Source organism: Magnusiomyces paraingens, assembly GCF_902498895.1.
Source record: "Magnusiomyces paraingens strain CBS 517.90 genome assembly, contig: contig5, whole genome shotgun sequence".
In the NCBI taxonomy this organism is placed as follows: domain Eukaryota; kingdom Fungi; phylum Ascomycota; class Dipodascomycetes; order Dipodascales; family Dipodascaceae; genus Magnusiomyces; species Magnusiomyces paraingens.
Window position 1 is genome coordinate 2052140 of NW_022474071.1, and position 19262 is coordinate 2071401.

The window sequence follows — 19262 nt, forward strand, 5'->3', positions numbered from 1 at the left end:
AAAAGAAAAACAGAAAAATGGCTGGGTGAGCGAGAAGTTTATGTTTTTGTGTGTTGTTGTTGTTTGTATGTATGTATGTATGTATGTATGCAGCAATCCGGCTATGAGAGGGAAATTGCACCGTTTTAACCCCCGGCAATAGCCTTGCAGAGATTTCCGAATATGGTAGTTTTAGCCACAGAGAAAAAAAAAAAAAAGAGGGGGTTAAACAAATATCCGAAACTAATTTTTTTTTTTTTTAGAGTGAGTGAGTGAGTGAGTGAGTGAAAGAGTATGTAGAGTGAAATTTAATTTATTTTTTTTTTAATTCTTTTAACAATAATTATTAATTATTATTTTTATATTTATATTTATGAAAAAAAAATTAATTTGAAAGAAATTTTATTTTATTTTTTATTTATTTATTTTATTTTATTTTTTTTAATTTTAATTAAATTGATTGTTTTTATTTATTTGTTGTTGCAAATATTTTTTTTTTTTTATTTGTAGGTGGAATTCCAGAATGAAATGTCGTGCTTAAAAAATTAAATAAAAAAATAATTAAATTAAAATTATTAAATTAATTTTTTACTAATAAAATTTTACTAATAAATTTAATCAGTCAGTCATCAAAAGATGGGGGGAGAGAGAGAAGATTCTTTCTTTCTTTTAAAAGTTTACGTGGGGGAGTTTTTTTTTATTTTTATTTTTTTTTTTTTTTATAAATTTTTATAAATTTTGATTTATTTTATTTTTTTATTTTTTGTGACTCAAAAGTATAAATATGGCACAAATTCCCCCAGGCCATTTTTCTCTTTCTTACACACACTCTCTCATAAGTTCATTCAAATAAACGTTTATTTATTTTATAATATATATATTAAGTTTTTTTTTTTTTTTTTTTTCAATATTCAATTCATGAAATAATAATAATAATAATAATAATTAATAAAATCTCAAGTTTTTATTTATTATTATTACTTTTATAAAACATACTCTTAATATTGTATCGTTGACCTTGCTTTTTTAATAAATTTCAATAGACTTATATATAACAATTATTTATTTTTTATATATTTTATAAATATATATCCCAAATGTCCTCCTCCTCGGAAAACCTACCAGCAAGTCCCGCTGCTATCAACAGAACAGAATCTCACTCATCTTCTTCTTCAGATCCAATCTCTGAACCAACACCATTACAATTTGAACATCTCACTCCAGTCCCAGACGCTTCTCCAGCAGGGTCCATTCACAAAAAAAATTACTTTGATGAAAAACCAACAACAACAACAACAACAACAACACCACCAGCCAACTTCTCATCTTCCGATACTGACGATGAAAAAAGAGAAGATGATGACGATGACTACCACAGGTTCCGTGCAGGAACTCTTTCGCCAGCATTATCCCGTGCAAGCTACCGATCATCTCGCTCTGGGTACAGCAAACGAGACATTTATGGCGACACGCCGGACGAACAAATTGCCCTGGAGCGAGCCAAAACAATCGAACAAGTCGTGTCCCGTGTCACCACCCATCGTCACATTGACGACGTGGTTCCAGAAGAAACAGAAAACGGGCTCCCCGATGATGGTGAACAGTTTGTCGATATTGATCCAGAGTTAGTCACCTGGGAAGGTGACGACGATCCGGAAAACCCCCGTAATTGGCCCAAAAAGAAAAAATGGGTCACAACAATTATTGTCGCAGTATACACCTTTATTTCTCCCCTAGCATCTTCCATTATTGCTCCAGCAGTCACAAACATGTCTGAAAACTTACATGTTACAAAAGATATTGAAAAATCCCTTACCGTTTCCATTTTTGTCCTTGCTTGGGCCATCTGTCCATTATTTGTGGCCCCGCTTTCTGAAGTTTTTGGCCGCAGAGTTGTCCTTAACATTGCCATTGTTCTCATGACTATCTTTAACATGGCATGTGCTCTTTCTCAAAATATTGCTCAGTTGCTTGTTTTCCGATTCTTGGCAGGTTGCGCAGGTGCCCCGCCTCTGTCGATTGGTGCAGGCACCATGGCAGATCTTTTTAACGACAGAGAGCGCAATACTGCATTGGCTTTGTATGCTGTAGGCCCAACAGTTGGCCCTGTTGTTGCACCCATTATTTCAGGCTTCATTGCAGAAAATACAACTTGGAGATGGGTTCTATGGGTGCTGACAATCTTCAATGGTGTCATTGCCGTATTGGGGTGTATTTTTTATCGTGAAACTTATGCTCCAGTTTTGCTCCAATGGAAAGCTGCTCGACTACGCAAAGAAACAGGTAATGAGCACCTTCATACAGTTTTCGAAATCACCAAGGAACCCTTTCTCAAACAGCTTTACACTGCAGTAACCCGGCCTCTGCGCTTACTTATGATGCACCCCGTTGTCCAAGGTTTGGGTCTTTACATGGCGTTTGTGTATGGATTTATGTATCTGATGCTGGTCACTTTCCCCGCATTATGGACCGAAAAATATGGCTTTAGCCTCGGCATTGCTGGCCTCATGTACCTTTCTCTGGGCATTGGCTTTTGTTTAGGGCTCTGGTTTTGGGCATGGATTATCCAATGGGCCTATCTCAAGTTGACTGAGCGTAACGGCGGCGTGGCCAAGCCTGAGTACCGTATCCCCATGGCTCCCTTAAGTGGTGTATGTCTAGGCATTGGACTATTGTGGTATGGATGGAGTGCTCAGGCCCAAATTATGTGGTTGATGCCATGCATAGGAACTGGAATTTTTGCCTTTGGCATTGTTGCTGTGTTTCAGTGTATTCAAAACTACCTGATTGATATGAACCCGCGCTTCTCGGCTTCGTCCATGGCATCTGCCCAGGTTTTTAGATCTTTCTTAGGCTTTGGTTTCCCGCTCTTTGGAAAAGCCATGTATGACAAGCTGGGCTATGGCTGGGCCAATACAATTAGTGGACTTCTTTGTTTTGTCTTGGGCATACCTTTCCCCATTTTTGTCTACATTTATGGAGAACGTTTGCGTAACTGGGCAAACAAAAAGTTTACTTGAGTTGGACTTAAAATTTTCTTTATTTGCATTTTGCTTCTTTTTTTTGTGTGTTTTTTCTTTGCATCTTAATGTCTTTTTTTTTCTCTCTTTCTCTTGTATAAGTAATACTGTATACTATGTAAAAATTAATATATTCATGTCATAAAGTTTGCATATATTTCCTAAATTGGTATTTTGTGAATGGCCTCAACTTGTAAAACTCCACCAAAGTAGTTCTTTTTTCTGTTTTTTTCTGTTTTTTTTTTTTTTACTTCTTCTTCCAATTTTTTAATCTTTTTTTTCTTCTTCTTTTCTATTAAAATCACCAAATTCAACACTGCTTATAAAAGTCTCAAATAATGTCTTCTTTTTCATGTCCTACTTGGGCATGCTGTTCAGACAACACTAATGACCATACAAATCCAGCAGCAACACGAGCAAGCCAAATTGCTCCTTCATCTTCAGCTCCTCCATTACAGCCACCGCCTTATCCCAAACTCATCAACCAGAATAGCGGGGGGGATATGAATGGGGAAATGAAGCCCTACATGAACCCCGCCTCCTCTTTTTCTTCCTTCTCCACAGTCAACAAGACCCAAACCAAGAACAATATAGTGGGGTCAGTACATAGCCTAAAACAATCGGCGACGCATCTCACCGAAACAACCGAGGAGACCACCGAAACTACCGAGGAAGCCATTGAAACCAAAACAATCATGACAACAAAGTCTGGGGCTATCACCTCCAGTAATGATACTAAAGAACAAACAAATGGAAAAAATAACTTAAGGAAGATTGATAGAAATGGGAACAATAGTGGACAGTCTAAAAGCCCAAGTAGTCAAAGGAAAAGACGACGACGACGTGATGCTTTAAGAAGAACGTTTTTAGGGTCAGGGAATAGCGGTAGTTCTAACGGCCATGATAGCGGCAAGTTGACGGGTACAAGCAACGTTAGCGATAGCAACAATAGCAGTCAAGTGTTGTAAGTTAGGCTTCCTAAAGGGCAAAAAGATGGAGGGAGAAAAAAAAAATAAAAAAATAAAAAAATAAAACACTACTTTGAGTGTGTTGAACATGATTGAATATTTTTCTCTAACGGTTGAATTCTTTTCTTTTTTTTCTTTTTTCTTTTTTTCTTTTTTTTATTATACAGAAACTCAGCTTCTACTTACTCGGGATCATTTCCAACAACTGCAGCAGGTAACACGCCGTACTCGTTTGAAGACTCAGGTGTTGGAAGCTCGACAACCGGGTTCCGGAGCGTCGCTGGACGACTGGCGACTCCTATGGTTGTAACAGCATCAGCTACAAGAGGAACACCGTTCAGGCCAACTCGATTGGAATTGTCACTAGACGATTCCGACGACGACAACGAAGCAGCAGCAGCAGCAGCAGCAGCAGTAGGTGCAGTAGGGGCAGAAGGACTTACCGGTGGGAATACCGGGTTCCAAATGAAGCATTTGAATAATTTAGAGGTGCAGAAACCAAAGCTGCAGAGTGAATTGGAAGGCTTTAAACGGTTTGAAACGGTAAACGAAGGCCGTTTTGTAAAAGATGCATCAATGAAAGCCAACAATAAAAACGGCCAACCGGAGCTCGGAACTAAAACCATTGCCGAGTCGAACAGCGCTGTTGAAGACTGGCTGGACGCTCCACCGCCATCGCCCTCGACGCAGCAGCAGCAGCAACAGCAACAGCAACAGCAACAACAGCAGCAGCAGCAGCCGTTTGTGTTGGGGGATTTCGGATATGCGGAGGAGCCCAAAGAGAAAAGCCCCCCACACAAACGGACCGATGAAGGGCCGATTATTCGATCCGTAGCTGGTACAGCCGCAACTGCAACTGAAGCTATAAAAGCAACAGCTACAAAAGCAACACCAACACTAGCAACCGTAACGGCAACAAGTTCTACAGGCAACTACAATAGAAGCGCCCCGCCCAGTTCTTCAGGAAGTCGCCCAGCTTCAGCTGCCCGTATGGTAGCAGTACGACCACCCTTTCTACTGACTCCATCATCATCACCATCAATATCAATTTCAATATCTTCTACCGATGCAAGGCCTAATTCACGATCCGAGGGGTTTAGAGGCGGGAAAAGGACCATTTCGGAAAAGTGTGCAGTTGGATCTTTAAGCAAGAACAAAAAAGGCATGAACGGCGTAGATGGCGTGGACTCAAGAATGGTGGACGTGGGCAACTTTGCCAATTTGGGACATCACGGAAGTGGAAACAACAAGGACGTTGGCAACGCTAACAAAAATGAAAATGGCAGTTGTAGTGACACCAGCAGTAGTGACGAGGACGACGAAGTTAACAACAGCAGCAACAGCAGCAGTAGCAGCAGTAGCAGCAGCAGTAACAGTCATAGTAACAGCAGCGGTACTCTCTCGGAGGCCTCGGCCAGGCACCGACGATTCAAACACGTTGGGGCAGCAACGCGTGGAGAGCGAAAAATTCAACAACGCTCAGTAGCCTCTCGAATTGACACGCGCGCGGTACCGGACGTGACGGGTAAACAAGATCTGGGGAAGTTTGATGATGCAGCCAGTTATAAGGGTACGGGGAGGTTACTTATGAAGGGCAAGAGCAGGCGCAAAAAGGCCCACCAGCTAGATAACTTGTTTTTGGGGTTTACGAGATCGTATGAAGTGCTGCCGAGACCTGAAGAAGTTCAAGGAGAAGCCATTGAGGTTGAGGACTCGTCGTGGTACGGAAATGAAAGCCCAGCTATTGTGTCGACTACCACGGCTAGTGCAAGCTCAGAAAGAAGGATTTCTCGACCTGTGACTAAAGAAGAAGGTGCATGTGCAAGTTTTGAAGATGAGAATAAAAAAGAAAAAGAAAAAGAAGAACAGTCAGAAACTGAAACTGAAACTGAAACTGAGTCGGTGGTGACAACGACAAGAGAAGATCCTGGATCTGCAGAGTATGTTATGGGCCCGAGCTTTGGGCCTCGCAAACGTCACAAACGACCGTCAAGTGTCAAGTCAGGATCCACAATTAGCACATCCTCATCGCTAAAGTTTTTCCAAAACAAGCGCGGAGTTGTTGGTGAGCCCGTGCTAACATCTGGGCAAATGCAAGAGCGGTACGAGGATCTACGGGCTCACCGGCACCAGGAGGTTGTAGAAAGCTTTAAGGCGCACATTGCAAACCATGATGCGGCTACAGAATATCGGCAAAAGCATGCAGATGAAACAACAACTCAATACATGCTGTACCTTCTGAACCATTTTGGAATTGATTTGGATCGATTGGCCCAAGCGCCAGCGGAAGCTGCACCTGATGGAGTACCTTTACGGTTACTAAAGAATCATGAAGATTGGCTTGATGATGATAATGATGATGATAGTGCTGGTGAGGACAAAGGCTGGGATGGCAAACGAGGAGGACGACGAAGAAGACGAAAGAAAAAGGTAGGAGAAAATCAAAATACTACTCAGTCTGAAGCACTCCAGGCCTTGGTTCGAGAGTACAAGAAGGTGCAAAGGGAAATGACAGCAACAAGAGAAGGTCAAGATAAGAAGAATGTGACGGGCCAAGATCAAAATCAAAATCAAAATCAAAATCAAAATCAAAATCAAGAACAGCAAACGCGTCGTACGACAATGGTTGCAGTGCGGCGCTGGATGACGGTAGTGATGCGGCGGAAGGGGGATCGTTCAACAAGCAAGTCTGCAGTGGAAGCATCCAGAGACTCTCAAAGTGGTGGTGGTGGTGGTAGCGGAGGTGGCGGTGAAGCTTATAAAAAAGAAGGCCGTGTGGCGTCGTACCGAGAAATTAGGGCTGCTTTTGATGAGACTGAACGGCCAGGTCATGGAATTCTTGAAAGCTGGGAGTTGGAAAGTGTGAAAGCAGAAGAAAAGGAGGAAGAAGAAGAAGTAGAAGAAAAAAAAGAAGAGAATATTAAAATGGAAGAAGACGGTGATGGAGATGAGAAGTTAAAAAAAACAAGATTGAAGAAGGTAATTAGACGAACTATTTCTAAACTGTCATTGAAATCTCGGCCTCAATCTTCAGCTAGTTTCTTGAATATGAGTTCTTTGAAAGTTGAGGAGGTTGTGGAAACTTTTGAAAGTCAATCCAAAAAACCACAAACTGCTGGGTTAGTTTGTGAATCAAGTCCAAGAGACTTGCCACCTACTGGTGAGACAGTTGCTTCTGTTTCTGTTGTTCCAATTGCTACCACCACTACTATCAATACCCCTATCAATACCAATACACGGGAACGTTCCTCTACGTTTTCTGAAACTCCACGCAACAGACTGAGCTATTGGAATGATATTCTTGATCAAAAAGAAGGCGAGTCTGTTGAAAATTACCCAGGGAATGGCAATCTTTCAAGAGTGGAGAGTGATTCTACATTGGCAATACCAACACAACCAGAAGAGGTTGAAGAGCTGTTTATATTGGATAACGGGGAAGATTTCCAAACAGTAAGAAGAATGAATTTTGGAAGAAGTTATGGTTACGATGAAGACGATGAATATGAAGAGGAAGATGGCGAAGATGACGAAGAACAAGAGGAAGAGGAAAAGGAACAAGAACAAGAACAAGAACAAGAGGAAAAGGAACAAGAACAAGAGGAAGAAGAGGAAGAAGAGAGAAAACAAGATAATCACGAAATGGAGGAAGAAGTTGTGGAACAAGAAGATATTGAAACCCCTAACAAAAAAGAAAAGGGAGATGAAGATGAACAAATTCTTGAGCTCAACTTGGACGGTGTTTTTTCAAAATCCAGTTCCCCAATTATCCAGAGAGCAGTGAGCAGCGGAGAAGTTGGAAGCCCGCGTGCCAAATGGGAAGCATATGTGCGGCTTGAAGATGAAATTCCGGAGCACTTTGAACGTATCCATTCTCAGCGATCCAGCGTTGTTGTTTCAGCAGTTGAGAGGCCAACAACAGCTATAAAGTCTCGACCAGAAAGTCGTAGAATCTCTGGAAACTCAATAATGATGAAGGGTAGACCTGGTGCTCATAAAAGAGTAGGCAGTGTGTCGCTTCATGGGATTGATATTGTGGTGAAGGATGATGACAAGGTTGAAGAAAAGAAGGAAGACGAGAAAATAAAGAAGAAAGAGAAGGAGAAAAGACAATCTGAGGGAGAAAAAGTCGAAAGAAGGCACCGAGATGGAGAAAAAGTTGAAAGAAGACACAGAGATGGAGATTCTCATAAACATCATTCATCTCGCGATACATCTCGACAAAATCATCACCATCATCATGAGTCTACAAAGCATAGTGACCACAAAAAACAGCAGTCTTCTACTCGAGAAAAGGAAAAAGAAAAGGAAAAACGCGATACACTAAAGAAGAAGAATAGCATCCGATCAATTATGAGTCTGGGTCGACACCGACGTGAAACAAAAGCAGAGCGTGAAAAACGTGAACAGGAAGAAGACGCTGATCTAGAGCGGCGACGACGCGCAGTTGCTAAAAAACGGGCAGCCAAACGTGCAGCTGCAGCGGCTGCTGCTAAACAAGCAGAGGCCGAGATGGTTGCTACGATGCAAATGAGCGGGGTAACTGGAGGATGTGCTATGCAAAGAGAAGATGGTGGAGGAAGAGGTTTACAAGTTGAGGAACGAAGATTACCAATTGTTTTACATTATGGAGGAGAAGGCGAAGATACTGAAGCCTTGTTTCGAGCTCAGAATGAGCAAGCTGAGGCTAACATTAGACGGAAACAGGAGCGGAAACTTCGAGCAAAGCAACGCGAAGAGCAACTGAAACAACAGCAGCACCAGCACCAGCACCAGCACCAGCACCAGCACCAGCACCAACAACGACAAGAACAAGAACAATTGAGATTGGGCCGCGAGAAACAAACTCGTGAATATTTTGCCAATTTTTAGTTTCTTAGGGCTCATTTCTTTGGTGATTGCGATTTCGGTGTATAAACGAGCTCTGGGGTTTCACGGAGGTGCTTGAACAATCGGTCCCACTCGGCTTCGGACTTTGGATCGTTTGTGCCTAACTCCATGGCCACATCAACCGGTTCTTGGTTTTTCAATCTGGAAGAAGAAAAAAAAAAAAAGAAAAAAAAGAAAAAAAAAATATATATATATATATAAGTCATTATTCATTCATTCAAACAAAAAAAAATTTTATGTATAGTAATAATAATAATAAAAAACAGATTTTTCTTTCTTTGCTTACTTTTCAAAAACACCTTTAAGCTGAGCAACCTTAGCCTGATCCTTGTCGTCAACCTGAGTCAGAGCAAAGGCACCAGCAGCGGCAGCGGCAGCGAAAATGAAACCAGCAGTGGGTCCTGCGGATGAGCCAGCAAACGAGGACTTGACGGTGGGCTCCTTGGTGAAGCGGAGGTAAGGCTTGACCTCCTTAAAGTCGCCAAACTTGGCCTTTGCATCAGCGTTGGAGACGCTAGGAGGGATAATGACATCCTGGCCTTGAGCCCAGTTGGCAGGAGTGACGACACCAGCCTTATCAGTGAGTTGGAGAGCATCCAAAACGCGGAGAACCTCTGCGGTATTTCTGCCAGTGGAGGCAGGGTAGACCAAAAACAGGCGGACCTTCTTGGAAGGGTCAATGATGAAGACATTGCGGATAGTGAAGGCAATTCCCTTGTCGAGCTTCTCAAAGTTGGCCTGGTCAACCATGTCGTACAAAAACGAAACGTTACGGTCAGTGTCGGCAATGACAGGGAATTGGAACGGCGAGCCGTTGGTTGCTACATCCTCAATATCCTTGATCCACTTAACGTGGTCCTCCAAGGGGTCGGCAGAAAGACCAATCAGCTTGGTGTTGCGCTTGGCAAACTCGGGAGCAAGCTGGGAAAAGGCACCAAGCTCAGTGGTGCAGACGGGGGTAAAGTCAGCGGGATGGGAAAACAAAACGGCCCAAGAATCGCCAATCCAGTCATGGAAGTCAATTTCACCCTGGGTAGTGATGGCCTTGAAGTTAGGAGCTTCAGAACCAATTCTGATGCGAGGCTAAATAAAAAAAAATTAGCCAATTGAAATTGAGATTGAAAATCTAACATGAGCATCTAAACAACATTATTACTTACCTGGTTCTCTTGCTTGAAGGTGGAGTTGAAACGGAACCCGAGAACGCGGCTGGGTTGAGCAATGCGGGAAGAAGTGGCGCGAAGCTGTCCGCGAGTAGCAACAGCAATTGAACGTCTAAGAATGGCACTCATAGTGGTATAAGGATTAGAAGTTAAAAAGATAGAATGGATATTGGGAGTTATAAATGAGGTGAAAAAAAAAGATTTTTAGAAAAAAAAAAAAAGAATAGAATAATATTAAAAAAAAATTAAAAAATTAAGAAAAAGGATGGGACCAAAATAAAAGGCTGGTGGGAATGGCGGTTTTATATAGGCTGGCTGGCTGGCCTGCTGGGGGGAGACCCACTGACGGTAGTCCAAAAACAAACAAGCCATAAAGCCCAACGGTGTTTGGGTAAATCACGTGTGTTGGCGTAATCACAAGCCACATGCGGCTAATGTGTTACAATAAATGTTACAATAAAATGTAATTAAATTTTTTGTTTGTTTATATTTTTTTCAATTTTTCAATTTTTCAATTTTCAAGCTGTATCAGATCAATGAAACATAACAGGGACTAAATACATTCCACTGCCAACACCACTAATATCTAGACAACACATTTGGAGGAAGTTATTAAAGGGAAAACAACCCGTGTCGATGGGAACATAGAGTCTAATCATTTCAAATTATAAATTCATAACTAAAATAAACATCAGAACTACGGTGTCACAGTTTTCTTAGACTTTAATCCTTCATTTACAATTGTCTCTTTAATTGACCTCCCTTATGACCTGCATCTCAAACTTGCAGAGTATCTCAGACTCAATGACAAGATTGTTGTCAGCAAGGCCTCCGATATTCTCAGAAAAATATATCAGCCATTGGCTTGGGCTCATGTAGTCGTCATATGTTATTCTCCATCCACCTCCAGTCCCCGGCGCTCAGTCCCAATTCTTTCGCTCTTGTTCCCTGAAAGGTACAGCTGGCTTCCTACGGAATCTATTGAAACATTATACTTTAATCCATTCCAAATTCATGCAATGTTTGGTTATACTTTTTTCCAATTCCCATTTGACTTTTCTAAATTCCCCAATCTCAAGAAAATTTTCTTTAAATTTTTGCCTGCAGTTTGCTATGACCAATTTTATAATTCTAAACTATTCTCATCCATCAAAGCAGGACCTGTTCCAATCTACTGTGATGTCAGATATAGAGACAACGATACGGAGCATGGCCGAGAAAACTTAAAGTCCTGTAACATTGACCGTAACTACTTCCACATGCTGTCAGTTGGCCAATACTATTCATTGCCAAATCTATCGGGAAATATGGACAGGCTTACTGTTTTGTGCTTTTGCATTAACAGTGTTGCTGAAAGCGAGGCAGAGAAGATAATCAAATGTATCAATAATCTTCAAAGCATCAAAGAGCTTGCCATAACTGCATACTTTAGTTTCAAACATGTGGGAGAAAGCAAAATAAGCGTGCTGGAATCCTTTTCACATTTGTCCGATCTTAAGCTTGAAAACCTATAAAATGGTTCACTTAACATTTTCCAAAATTTTCTGCCACACCAAAGTACTGGATTTGTTGAGAAATCTTTAGATGATTTATATAAATCCAAGCCAATGACAGTATTTACCGACATTTACATTGCCCATCCAGAGATTGATATTAAGCTCCTTTTTAAGGTTTACAAAATGCCCAATATTAAAGCTATCAAGTTGGGTCCTGGCGCTGCTGTCTTTCGCTTCCCTACCATTAGTGAAGTGGGATCTGCAATCACTCGAGTATCCATACTGCTTAACGAAGGCAAAATAAGCTTGGATCCCGATACATCATTTTTGAACTTTATAAACAATTTGAAGACAATCCGTGTTTTTGAGGTTTTTGTTCCTAATCATTGTCCTGCGGTATCATCCCATTTTAGCAGGTATTTTTCTGATTCTCTTGCTAGCAAGCGCGACCCAAAATTATCCCCTCCTGATGTAAAGGAATTTTATGATCTTGCTAGCGAGTTTATCCAGACCACTTCAGGCCACCGATATAATTCCAAGAAACCGTCATTCTCTTCTCTATCGCCTGAAAATCTTGACAAACTCAAGAACGTGATGGACTGGTCGCTTTTGGGTTATATTTCGAAACTTGTAAAACTTTACGATGAATCCTTTGTTCCGACCCAGTTTTTCGGTCATATATCAACAGTGGAACTGTATATGAAATCCATGGCATCTATGGAACACATCACCCATTTTCATGTCCATTATTACGGAATGCCTTGTTTTTCTTCCGTTCTTCACAAGCTGATTGAGGGAGAATACCCCAGCACTCACAAATTCAAAAAAGTTCTTATTTCGACCCTGCTGCCCCAGCAGAGCTTCCTTTTCGATATTGTTACACTCCCTAGACTGGGGTTCCCGATCCAAAAGGGAAGGCGTCAACTGTCTTTTGAATATAACACCGAAATTAGTAATTTTTTTGCCGAGTGTTTGGTGGACTTTACTCATGACCCGACAAAACCATTTCATGATTATTGGAAGAGTGGCCAGGATGCCACGGAGGTTGGGTACAGGTATTTTTCATATAAAGAGTTGGGCGAAATAGTGGAGAATGATTTTAGCATGGACTTCAGTGGTATGCTAAAGATTGATGATTAATAAAAAGGAATGAAAGCACGTAATTTTTGGAAATTTTTGTTTAATTTATTTAATTTAATATAAATAAATATAAATAATTAGGAGAATGATGATGACATGTGATTGACAAATGGGGTAACTAACGGAGTCCGAAGATGATGATGATGATGATGAGTATTGGCTGGGGACTTTTTTATTTTAATAAACCAACTTTGAAAAGATTATTTTTTTTAATAAAGCTTGACTGAATAATTTTTATTTAATTAAAACAGTATATGAAGATTTCTATAGTTTATATATTATATTTTTATTAATCTTTTTAAATTGATTCTTTTCTTGGAGGGTTTTTTTTTTAGTTAAAAGAAATGATTTGATAAATCGTTGAGGATGAAAAAAAAAAAAAAAAGTTACTGGAAGCGAGCGGCTTGCATAACAATCAGCCGCACCACTCGGAGGTCCATCAAATGCTTTTCTAAAAATAAAAATACAAAATAATAATAAAAAAAATCCATCATTAGCTTTTGATTTGTGAAACTTTAGCCATCGATAGCGCAAATTGCTTTGAAAAAAAGCTCATCAGTTTGTTTAAAAATCACAACAACCGTTTGTGCAATTGGTCATGAGTATTTAGAATTCAATTGACCATAGAAAAGATTTAAAAGGAAGCTAAAATTCCTGTTTTTTTTTTTCAATTCTTCTTTTTCTCCCTTTTTTTCTTTCTTTCTTTCTTTCTTCTTCATCAGCTTATTTATTTCAACACTCTTAATACTATTCTCAATTTTTATATACATATATAAATCAACCTTCTTAATACCCCTAATTTCTTTTAATTAACTCAATTTAAAAATGTCTCTTGGAACTCTTTACATTCGCGAAGTATGTCTTAATTTAATTCTTTCCTTTCCTTTATTACCAGATCTAACTTCTAAATCAGGGCAGTGGCAGAAAGACTGCTCCTCTCGCCATCATCAAGGCTCTTAACCTTGACGTCAAGGTTGTCACAAACCCTGATGAGGACCCAGAGTTTAAGAAGAACTTCCCTCTTAGCAAGATCCCTGCTTTTGTTGGTGCTGATGGATTTGCTCTCCACGAGCTTATTGCCATTTCCTACTACCGTATGTATTTTTTTAACCCTTATTTATTTTCATTTTGTTAACACTGTTTCTAGTCGCTGGTCTTTCTGAAGATGGAAGCAAGCTTATTGGCAAGACTCTGAAAGAACGTGCTGATATTCTTCGCTGGATCTCTTTTGCCAACTCCGATCTTTGGGGATCTCTCCGAGAAATTATTCTCCCCCTTGTTGGTCGTCTTCCTTACACTCCTGAAACTCACGCAGCTGCCATTGCCGCTTCAGCTCGTTTTGTTGACTACTTCGAGGCTCACCTCGAGAACAAGAGTTACATTGTCGGTGACCATGCAACTGTCGCTGACTACGTGACTGTCGGTCTGCTTGAAGTTGCTTTCAAGACTATCTGGGACAAGGAGTTTTTGAGCAAGCACAAGGGAATCAAAAACTGGTTTGACACTGTGATTAATGAAAAGCCCCTTTCCGAAATTTACGAGACTCCATACAAATACCGTGACGAGGCTCTCAAGTATACCCCTAAGTAGTAAACAAACTTAATAGACATAGATAAGCATTTTAATATATCTTTTGATAGCTAAACTTATGAATTCAATTATTGCATCTAAAATTAAATTTTGATATTGCCATTATCATAAAGTATTCTAAATGAAAATATATCTTGTTAGGTTTTACTCTGGAGAATACTATAGTGTGTTCACATTACTACTACAAACTAATATAAACTGAAGACTTTAAGTAATTTGTCAGCACTAGTAAGTCAACATTATCATATGAATAAACTCTTAATGAAGATTTAAAAATTCATACAACCATCTTTTTTTAATTCTAATCTTTGTAATGATTTTAATTTCAGTCAGATTCTCAAAATTTCACAGACTTGAATCAGAACTAAATGTGTCAGTATTGTAGTACCCCTTCTCCATAGACTTAGTTTCGTTGTTCGCTAGGTGTATCCTGGAACCCTAGCCGCACCATGTACTGCGTGGTTAGGGCACTGGACTGGTCCTCGCGAAATGTGAAACGCGACACTTGAGCATTGAGTTGGATTGTGGCTCCATGCTATAACGCAGCAGCAAGGAGCACCTATAACACTAAGATAAAGCAATAAGTTCTTTAAGATTAAACTACGATTCAAAGTTTCTAAACCAGCTCTAATCGGTAATGTTCCAATGATGTTCAGCTGGCAGCAAAGCAAAGCATAACTTCCAGTGAACTTGTGATACTTAAGTTCCGTGTTTGAATTCAAAGTTATTTGGTTCAGCAAGTGGATAGATGAGTCTCTGGCTATTATTTGGCTTTAAAATTGAACTCTTGAGTTAGAAAATCGTTTTGATTGTTTTTTATTTTTTTTTTTTTTTTGAATTTATCTCTTCAAAAAGGGTTTTTTTTTTCCTTATAACCCCCTGATTATTACAAAATCATGTTCATTGTTTCTATTTTTTTTTCTGGTTGTATTATGTCGATCATACCACCACATTTTGTATCATTTTCTCTCCCCCTCTCCATTGTTAAAAGGAACCGAAGCCATTGTAGGTGTGTTAATAATGTCTTTGATCGCTTATTATTACTTGTTCATATTTGAAAAAAAAAAAAAAAAAAAAAAAAAAGGTTTTTTTTGTATTTTTTATCGCTTATTCAGATTGAAACTTGATATTAATATTTTGATAATTTTATTAAACGTTTTCCTGTTCTACAAACTTTTGAATTTTTTAATTTGATAAAAAAAAATAAAGTATCCCGTTGTGGTTGCTATCTAAGGTATTTATATGTCACTTTTTTTTTTTATGTTTAACTTTAAATGAACAAGTTGGTGATGACATGAAGTTGCAACCATTTTTGTTTTCTCCATGCAATTTTTTTTCACATTGTGGTTAGGGTTAATTTTGGCCAATTGAAAATGTTAAGTTTAGAAAACTATCCGCAACAAAATGATTTTTTTTATGACTTAGTTGATGATCAGTTCAATATATATATTTTAAAATTCTATAGTCCTATATACAATGTTATTAAAGTTAGTCTAATTTTTTTTTTTTTTTGATTCTGTTATTCATTTAATGCGCTATGTTTACTCTTAATTGATTTTTAAGAAAATTGTATATAAATACAATTTTTTTTTAAACATTTTAGACAAAATTTATTCATTCAAATGTAGAACAAAAAAAAATCTAGATTAAATGTGAATATGATTAGTAAAGAGACTCCATTGCAAAGAGGTCTTATCAGATTATACAATTTCATTGTTTGTGAGCAACAAAACTAATTAACCTTTCTAATTCCACTTATTTATATTTTCCACTCAATGAAATTAGGACCAATTGGGGTCTTTGTCTCACTCACTGTAGTATTATAGAAGGGAGAAACCTGCCAAATCTAATAATTTAAATACGCTTTTTGGATTTAAAACATTCTATTTTACATTTCAAATTCTTTTTTTTTATATTCAAAAGCGAGCATTTATTGATATTAATATCAATAAATGTTCGCTTTACAATAAAAAAATACATATATAATTTTAATTTATGGATTTATAAGAATATTTATAACTTTTTATAAATCATGTTATTCAATACCAAAGCTACCTATCTTCAATAAAATTTTATGTTAAAGATACAAGCCTTTCCAAACCAAATATAAGTGCAATGATATTCTTTTCTAAAGGTACATAGGCGGCAAAAAGGGCAAATGTGGCAACAAGAAAACTTAATTGTAGGTTAAAAAAATAAATAAAAAACAAATTGCTAAGAAAGATTTTAAGGCGAGTTGCATATTGTAAGTAAAAAAGTATATGTTGCGCAAATCATCCATTTTTTTTAAATAAAAGTTGTTTTTTTTATCTTTTTTTTTTACTCTAACTTTTACCCCTTTATTTTAATGAATAAACTAAAATTCAAATGAATTCGCTAACATATTGTGAATCGTCTTTGCCAAAAGACTCTAATAAATGGCAATCAGAAGATGATGAGGGAAATCAAAAACAAAATGCTAGACATCCGCTGCCTCAAAAGGTACTAAAGCAGTGTCAGGAACCAATACCTTCGCCAACTAATTTCAGAGCTATTCGAATTTCAGAGCTTTGTTTGCCAATGAACAATCCTTCTCCGGAACCACCAACGTATCATAATCACCCCCAGACTAACTCTACTAAAAAGACAAGTCTTACAAATCCCTTCAAAACTATTTCACAAACTCAGTACAGGGGTGACATTATAATGGATTCATGTAAAGAAGTCTTTATTGCTTTGGTAAAAAATGACCATGCCTTTTTCTCCAAACAGTGTCTGGAGGTTCACTGTGATGGTGCTCAGGTTATATCAAAACACCAAGATGTTGGCCATTATCGGGACGCTTATCAGGGGTTTAAAAACTTTCTTAAAAACTTAGAAAAGGGAAATTTAATTGAAAACTACTCGGTACAAACAGCTTTTTGCTCTAAAGGATGCATGGCTTTTACTGGGCCGTACTCTCATTTGAAGGAATGTACGCTTTGCCAAATCCCCAAGGACCCTAACTGTTGCTATTACTACTTTAAGCCCGAGTTACGGATTCGGGAGTTGTTCAAGGACCGAGTGTTTGCAAAAATTATGAGATTTTTACCAGCTTACTCTCAAGATTCAAAGATCCGTGATGTGTTTGACGGCCAACTTTTCAAAAGTTTATTCAAGCACCAGATAAAAATCAAAAATTCTCAAACAGGACGCTATGAATCTAAAGAAGGTGCGCCACACTACTTTGAAAAGTCAAAGGATTCGTTGCAACTTGTCCTATCTTGCCACAGCAGCGTCTGCACCTCAAGCCACGGTACTTTTGTTCTCTATAGCGCTGTCATCCACAATCTGCCGGTAGGCACACGGCTTAACCCATTTTTCGTGATCCCCCTCATGTCTGTTCCCCACAGTTCTAAACAGACCTCAGAGAGCTTTTTGCAACCAATGATGGATGATTTTAAACGCTGGGCGCAGGATGGGGTGCAAGTCTACGATGGGTACACCAAAACAGAGATCCAAGTGAGGTGCATTGTACCATTTTTTTGTGGGAACCCACTAAGTGGGTTTGCGCCCCAAGTAATGCCTTGCAACTTTTGTAAAGTCCAGTGTGGGCCTGAGGGCTTAACAACAACCAGCCGAGATTTCGGACTTGGAAAAGACAAAAAGTGGTTGAAAAATGCTAAAGAACAAGAAATTGGTTTTATTTCTCCAATCCACAACTTATTTTCTACAATTTTACCTTATTGTTTACCTATTGATGACATTTTCTTTTTTGAAAACATTTTTAAAAAAATGTTTTCTTTATTTCTGGATCCCAGCTATGGAAGTTCTTCGACTTTGTTGGATGACTCAAACAAAAGAATTTTGGAAAAAATCATTTTGCGGGCGCAATTTCAACTCCCCTTGGAAAGTTTCATGAAAGGAAACTTAAAAGACATGAATATTGCCATGTTTCGCGATCTTTTGGATCTTTTCCCCATTCTGTTCATGGAATTTGAAAACATGACAGAAATATGCACTACTTTTTTACTCTTAAGTATTGTTTGCAAGGCTCTTATGGGCGAAGAGATTGAACAAAAGTATCTGTCCGTTTACCACAAAATGATTTGTGCTGGTCTTGCACTTTTTGAAAAGTATGTTTTGCCTGGACACCCTGCACCCAAAACGGTGGCAGATATTCATTTTCATATGCTGTACCATCTCGTCGACATTATCGAACAATCTGGACCAATTCGCAGTTTTGGCTTAGCTCACCAAACACCCAATGAAAACTCAAACTTCCAGCAAGATATTGCATACCACTTGCTTTCCAAGTTCCCCCAGGAAAATACTCCCATGGGTTCTGTTTACTTTTCTCATCCTTTTGAAACTTCTACAAGAGGCTCCAGTGTATCTCAAGGTATTTTGAAAGCAGTTGTCAAGTTTATTATTCATACAGACCGCGGTACCAAAGTCCAAGATATCGAGGCTGGGGCCGTCACACGCAACTTTTCCGTACTGGAATTTGGGTCAGGTCGGGAGCCAATTACTGCCGGGTCAGTTTTATGTTTACCGCGTGTTGCTGCATCGCCGCTCACATTTTTGCACTCGGAAGCATTTGTCGAGTGCACTTACAATGACACAACGTACTACCTCGCGGTAGGGCGGCGAGTCATTAGCACCAAGTTGGAGCCTATTAGTCTAGCCACCAGTGCTTTTAAGTTTCCTCGTGAATTGAAAAAGAGAAATGCTTGCGAAGTAACCAAGGAACAAGAACATATTGCATGTCTAGGGAACGAGTACGACCAAGTAACAGCTGGATTTTACTATTATGGCTCAGAACTGCCTGTGGACAAAAAGCTTGTTGCATATAGCCTAAAGCGCATCACGCACCAGGTAGTTCCTATCAAGGGAGTTCGACATGGATCACAGGGAATTCGAACATACCTGATGGATAGCAACGTTGCCTTTACGCTGGGCAACAGCAAATATTCAAATGAAACTGTGGTGACAGTGTTTCTCAAGGAAGAAGAGTATAATGCCAACATTGGTAAGATCAAGCGTAGAAACGATGCTTAA

At 39.0% G+C, this 19262-nt stretch overlaps 7 protein-coding genes across 7 annotated transcripts; 6 read left to right on the top strand and 1 right to left on the bottom strand.

Annotated features, from left to right (window-relative positions):
• Positions 1 to 1076: 1076 nt before the first annotated feature.
• Positions 1077 to 2999, top strand: SAPINGB_P006288 (uncharacterized protein; the record flags this gene model as incomplete). Its single annotated transcript, XM_032000999.1, has 1 exon — positions 1077 to 2999. The coding sequence occupies one exon, from the start codon at positions 1077 to 1079 to the stop codon at positions 2997 to 2999; it is 1923 nt and encodes a 640-aa protein (XP_031856890.1).
• Positions 3000 to 3337: 338 nt separating this feature from the next.
• SAPINGB_P006289 (uncharacterized protein) lies at positions 3338 to 8836 on the top strand (the record flags this gene model as incomplete). The annotated part of the gene is made up of 2 exons (XM_032001000.1): positions 3338 to 3963; positions 4135 to 8836. 2 exons carry the CDS (start codon positions 3338 to 3340, stop codon positions 8834 to 8836), a joined length of 5328 nt encoding a protein of 1775 aa, XP_031856891.1.
• Positions 8837 to 8847: 11 nt separating this feature from the next.
• SAPINGB_P006290 (uncharacterized protein) lies at positions 8848 to 10146 on the bottom strand (the record flags this gene model as incomplete). Its single annotated transcript, XM_032001001.1, has 3 exons — positions 8848 to 8995; positions 9141 to 9937; positions 10015 to 10146. The coding sequence occupies 3 exons, from the start codon at positions 10144 to 10146 to the stop codon at positions 8848 to 8850; spliced, it is 1077 nt and encodes a 358-aa protein (XP_031856892.1).
• A 164-nt stretch (positions 10147 to 10310) lies between these two features.
• SAPINGB_P006291 (uncharacterized protein) lies at positions 10311 to 11531 on the top strand (the record flags this gene model as incomplete). Its single annotated transcript, XM_032001002.1, has 2 exons — positions 10311 to 10316; positions 10713 to 11531. The coding sequence occupies 2 exons, from the start codon at positions 10311 to 10313 to the stop codon at positions 11529 to 11531; spliced, it is 825 nt and encodes a 274-aa protein (XP_031856893.1).
• Positions 11532 to 11624: 93 nt separating this feature from the next.
• SAPINGB_P006292 (uncharacterized protein) lies at positions 11625 to 12653 on the top strand (the record flags this gene model as incomplete). Its single annotated transcript, XM_032001003.1, has 1 exon — positions 11625 to 12653. One exon carries the CDS (start codon positions 11625 to 11627, stop codon positions 12651 to 12653), a length of 1029 nt encoding a protein of 342 aa, XP_031856894.1.
• An 825-nt stretch (positions 12654 to 13478) lies between these two features.
• SAPINGB_P006293 (uncharacterized protein) lies at positions 13479 to 14243 on the top strand (the record flags this gene model as incomplete). The annotated part of the gene is made up of 3 exons (XM_032001004.1): positions 13479 to 13508; positions 13567 to 13747; positions 13801 to 14243. The coding sequence occupies 3 exons, from the start codon at positions 13479 to 13481 to the stop codon at positions 14241 to 14243; spliced, it is 654 nt and encodes a 217-aa protein (XP_031856895.1).
• Positions 14244 to 16610: 2367 nt separating this feature from the next.
• SAPINGB_P006294 (uncharacterized protein) lies at positions 16611 to 19262 on the top strand (the record flags this gene model as incomplete). The annotated part of the gene is made up of 1 exon (XM_032001005.1): positions 16611 to 19262. One exon carries the CDS (start codon positions 16611 to 16613, stop codon positions 19260 to 19262), a length of 2652 nt encoding a protein of 883 aa, XP_031856896.1.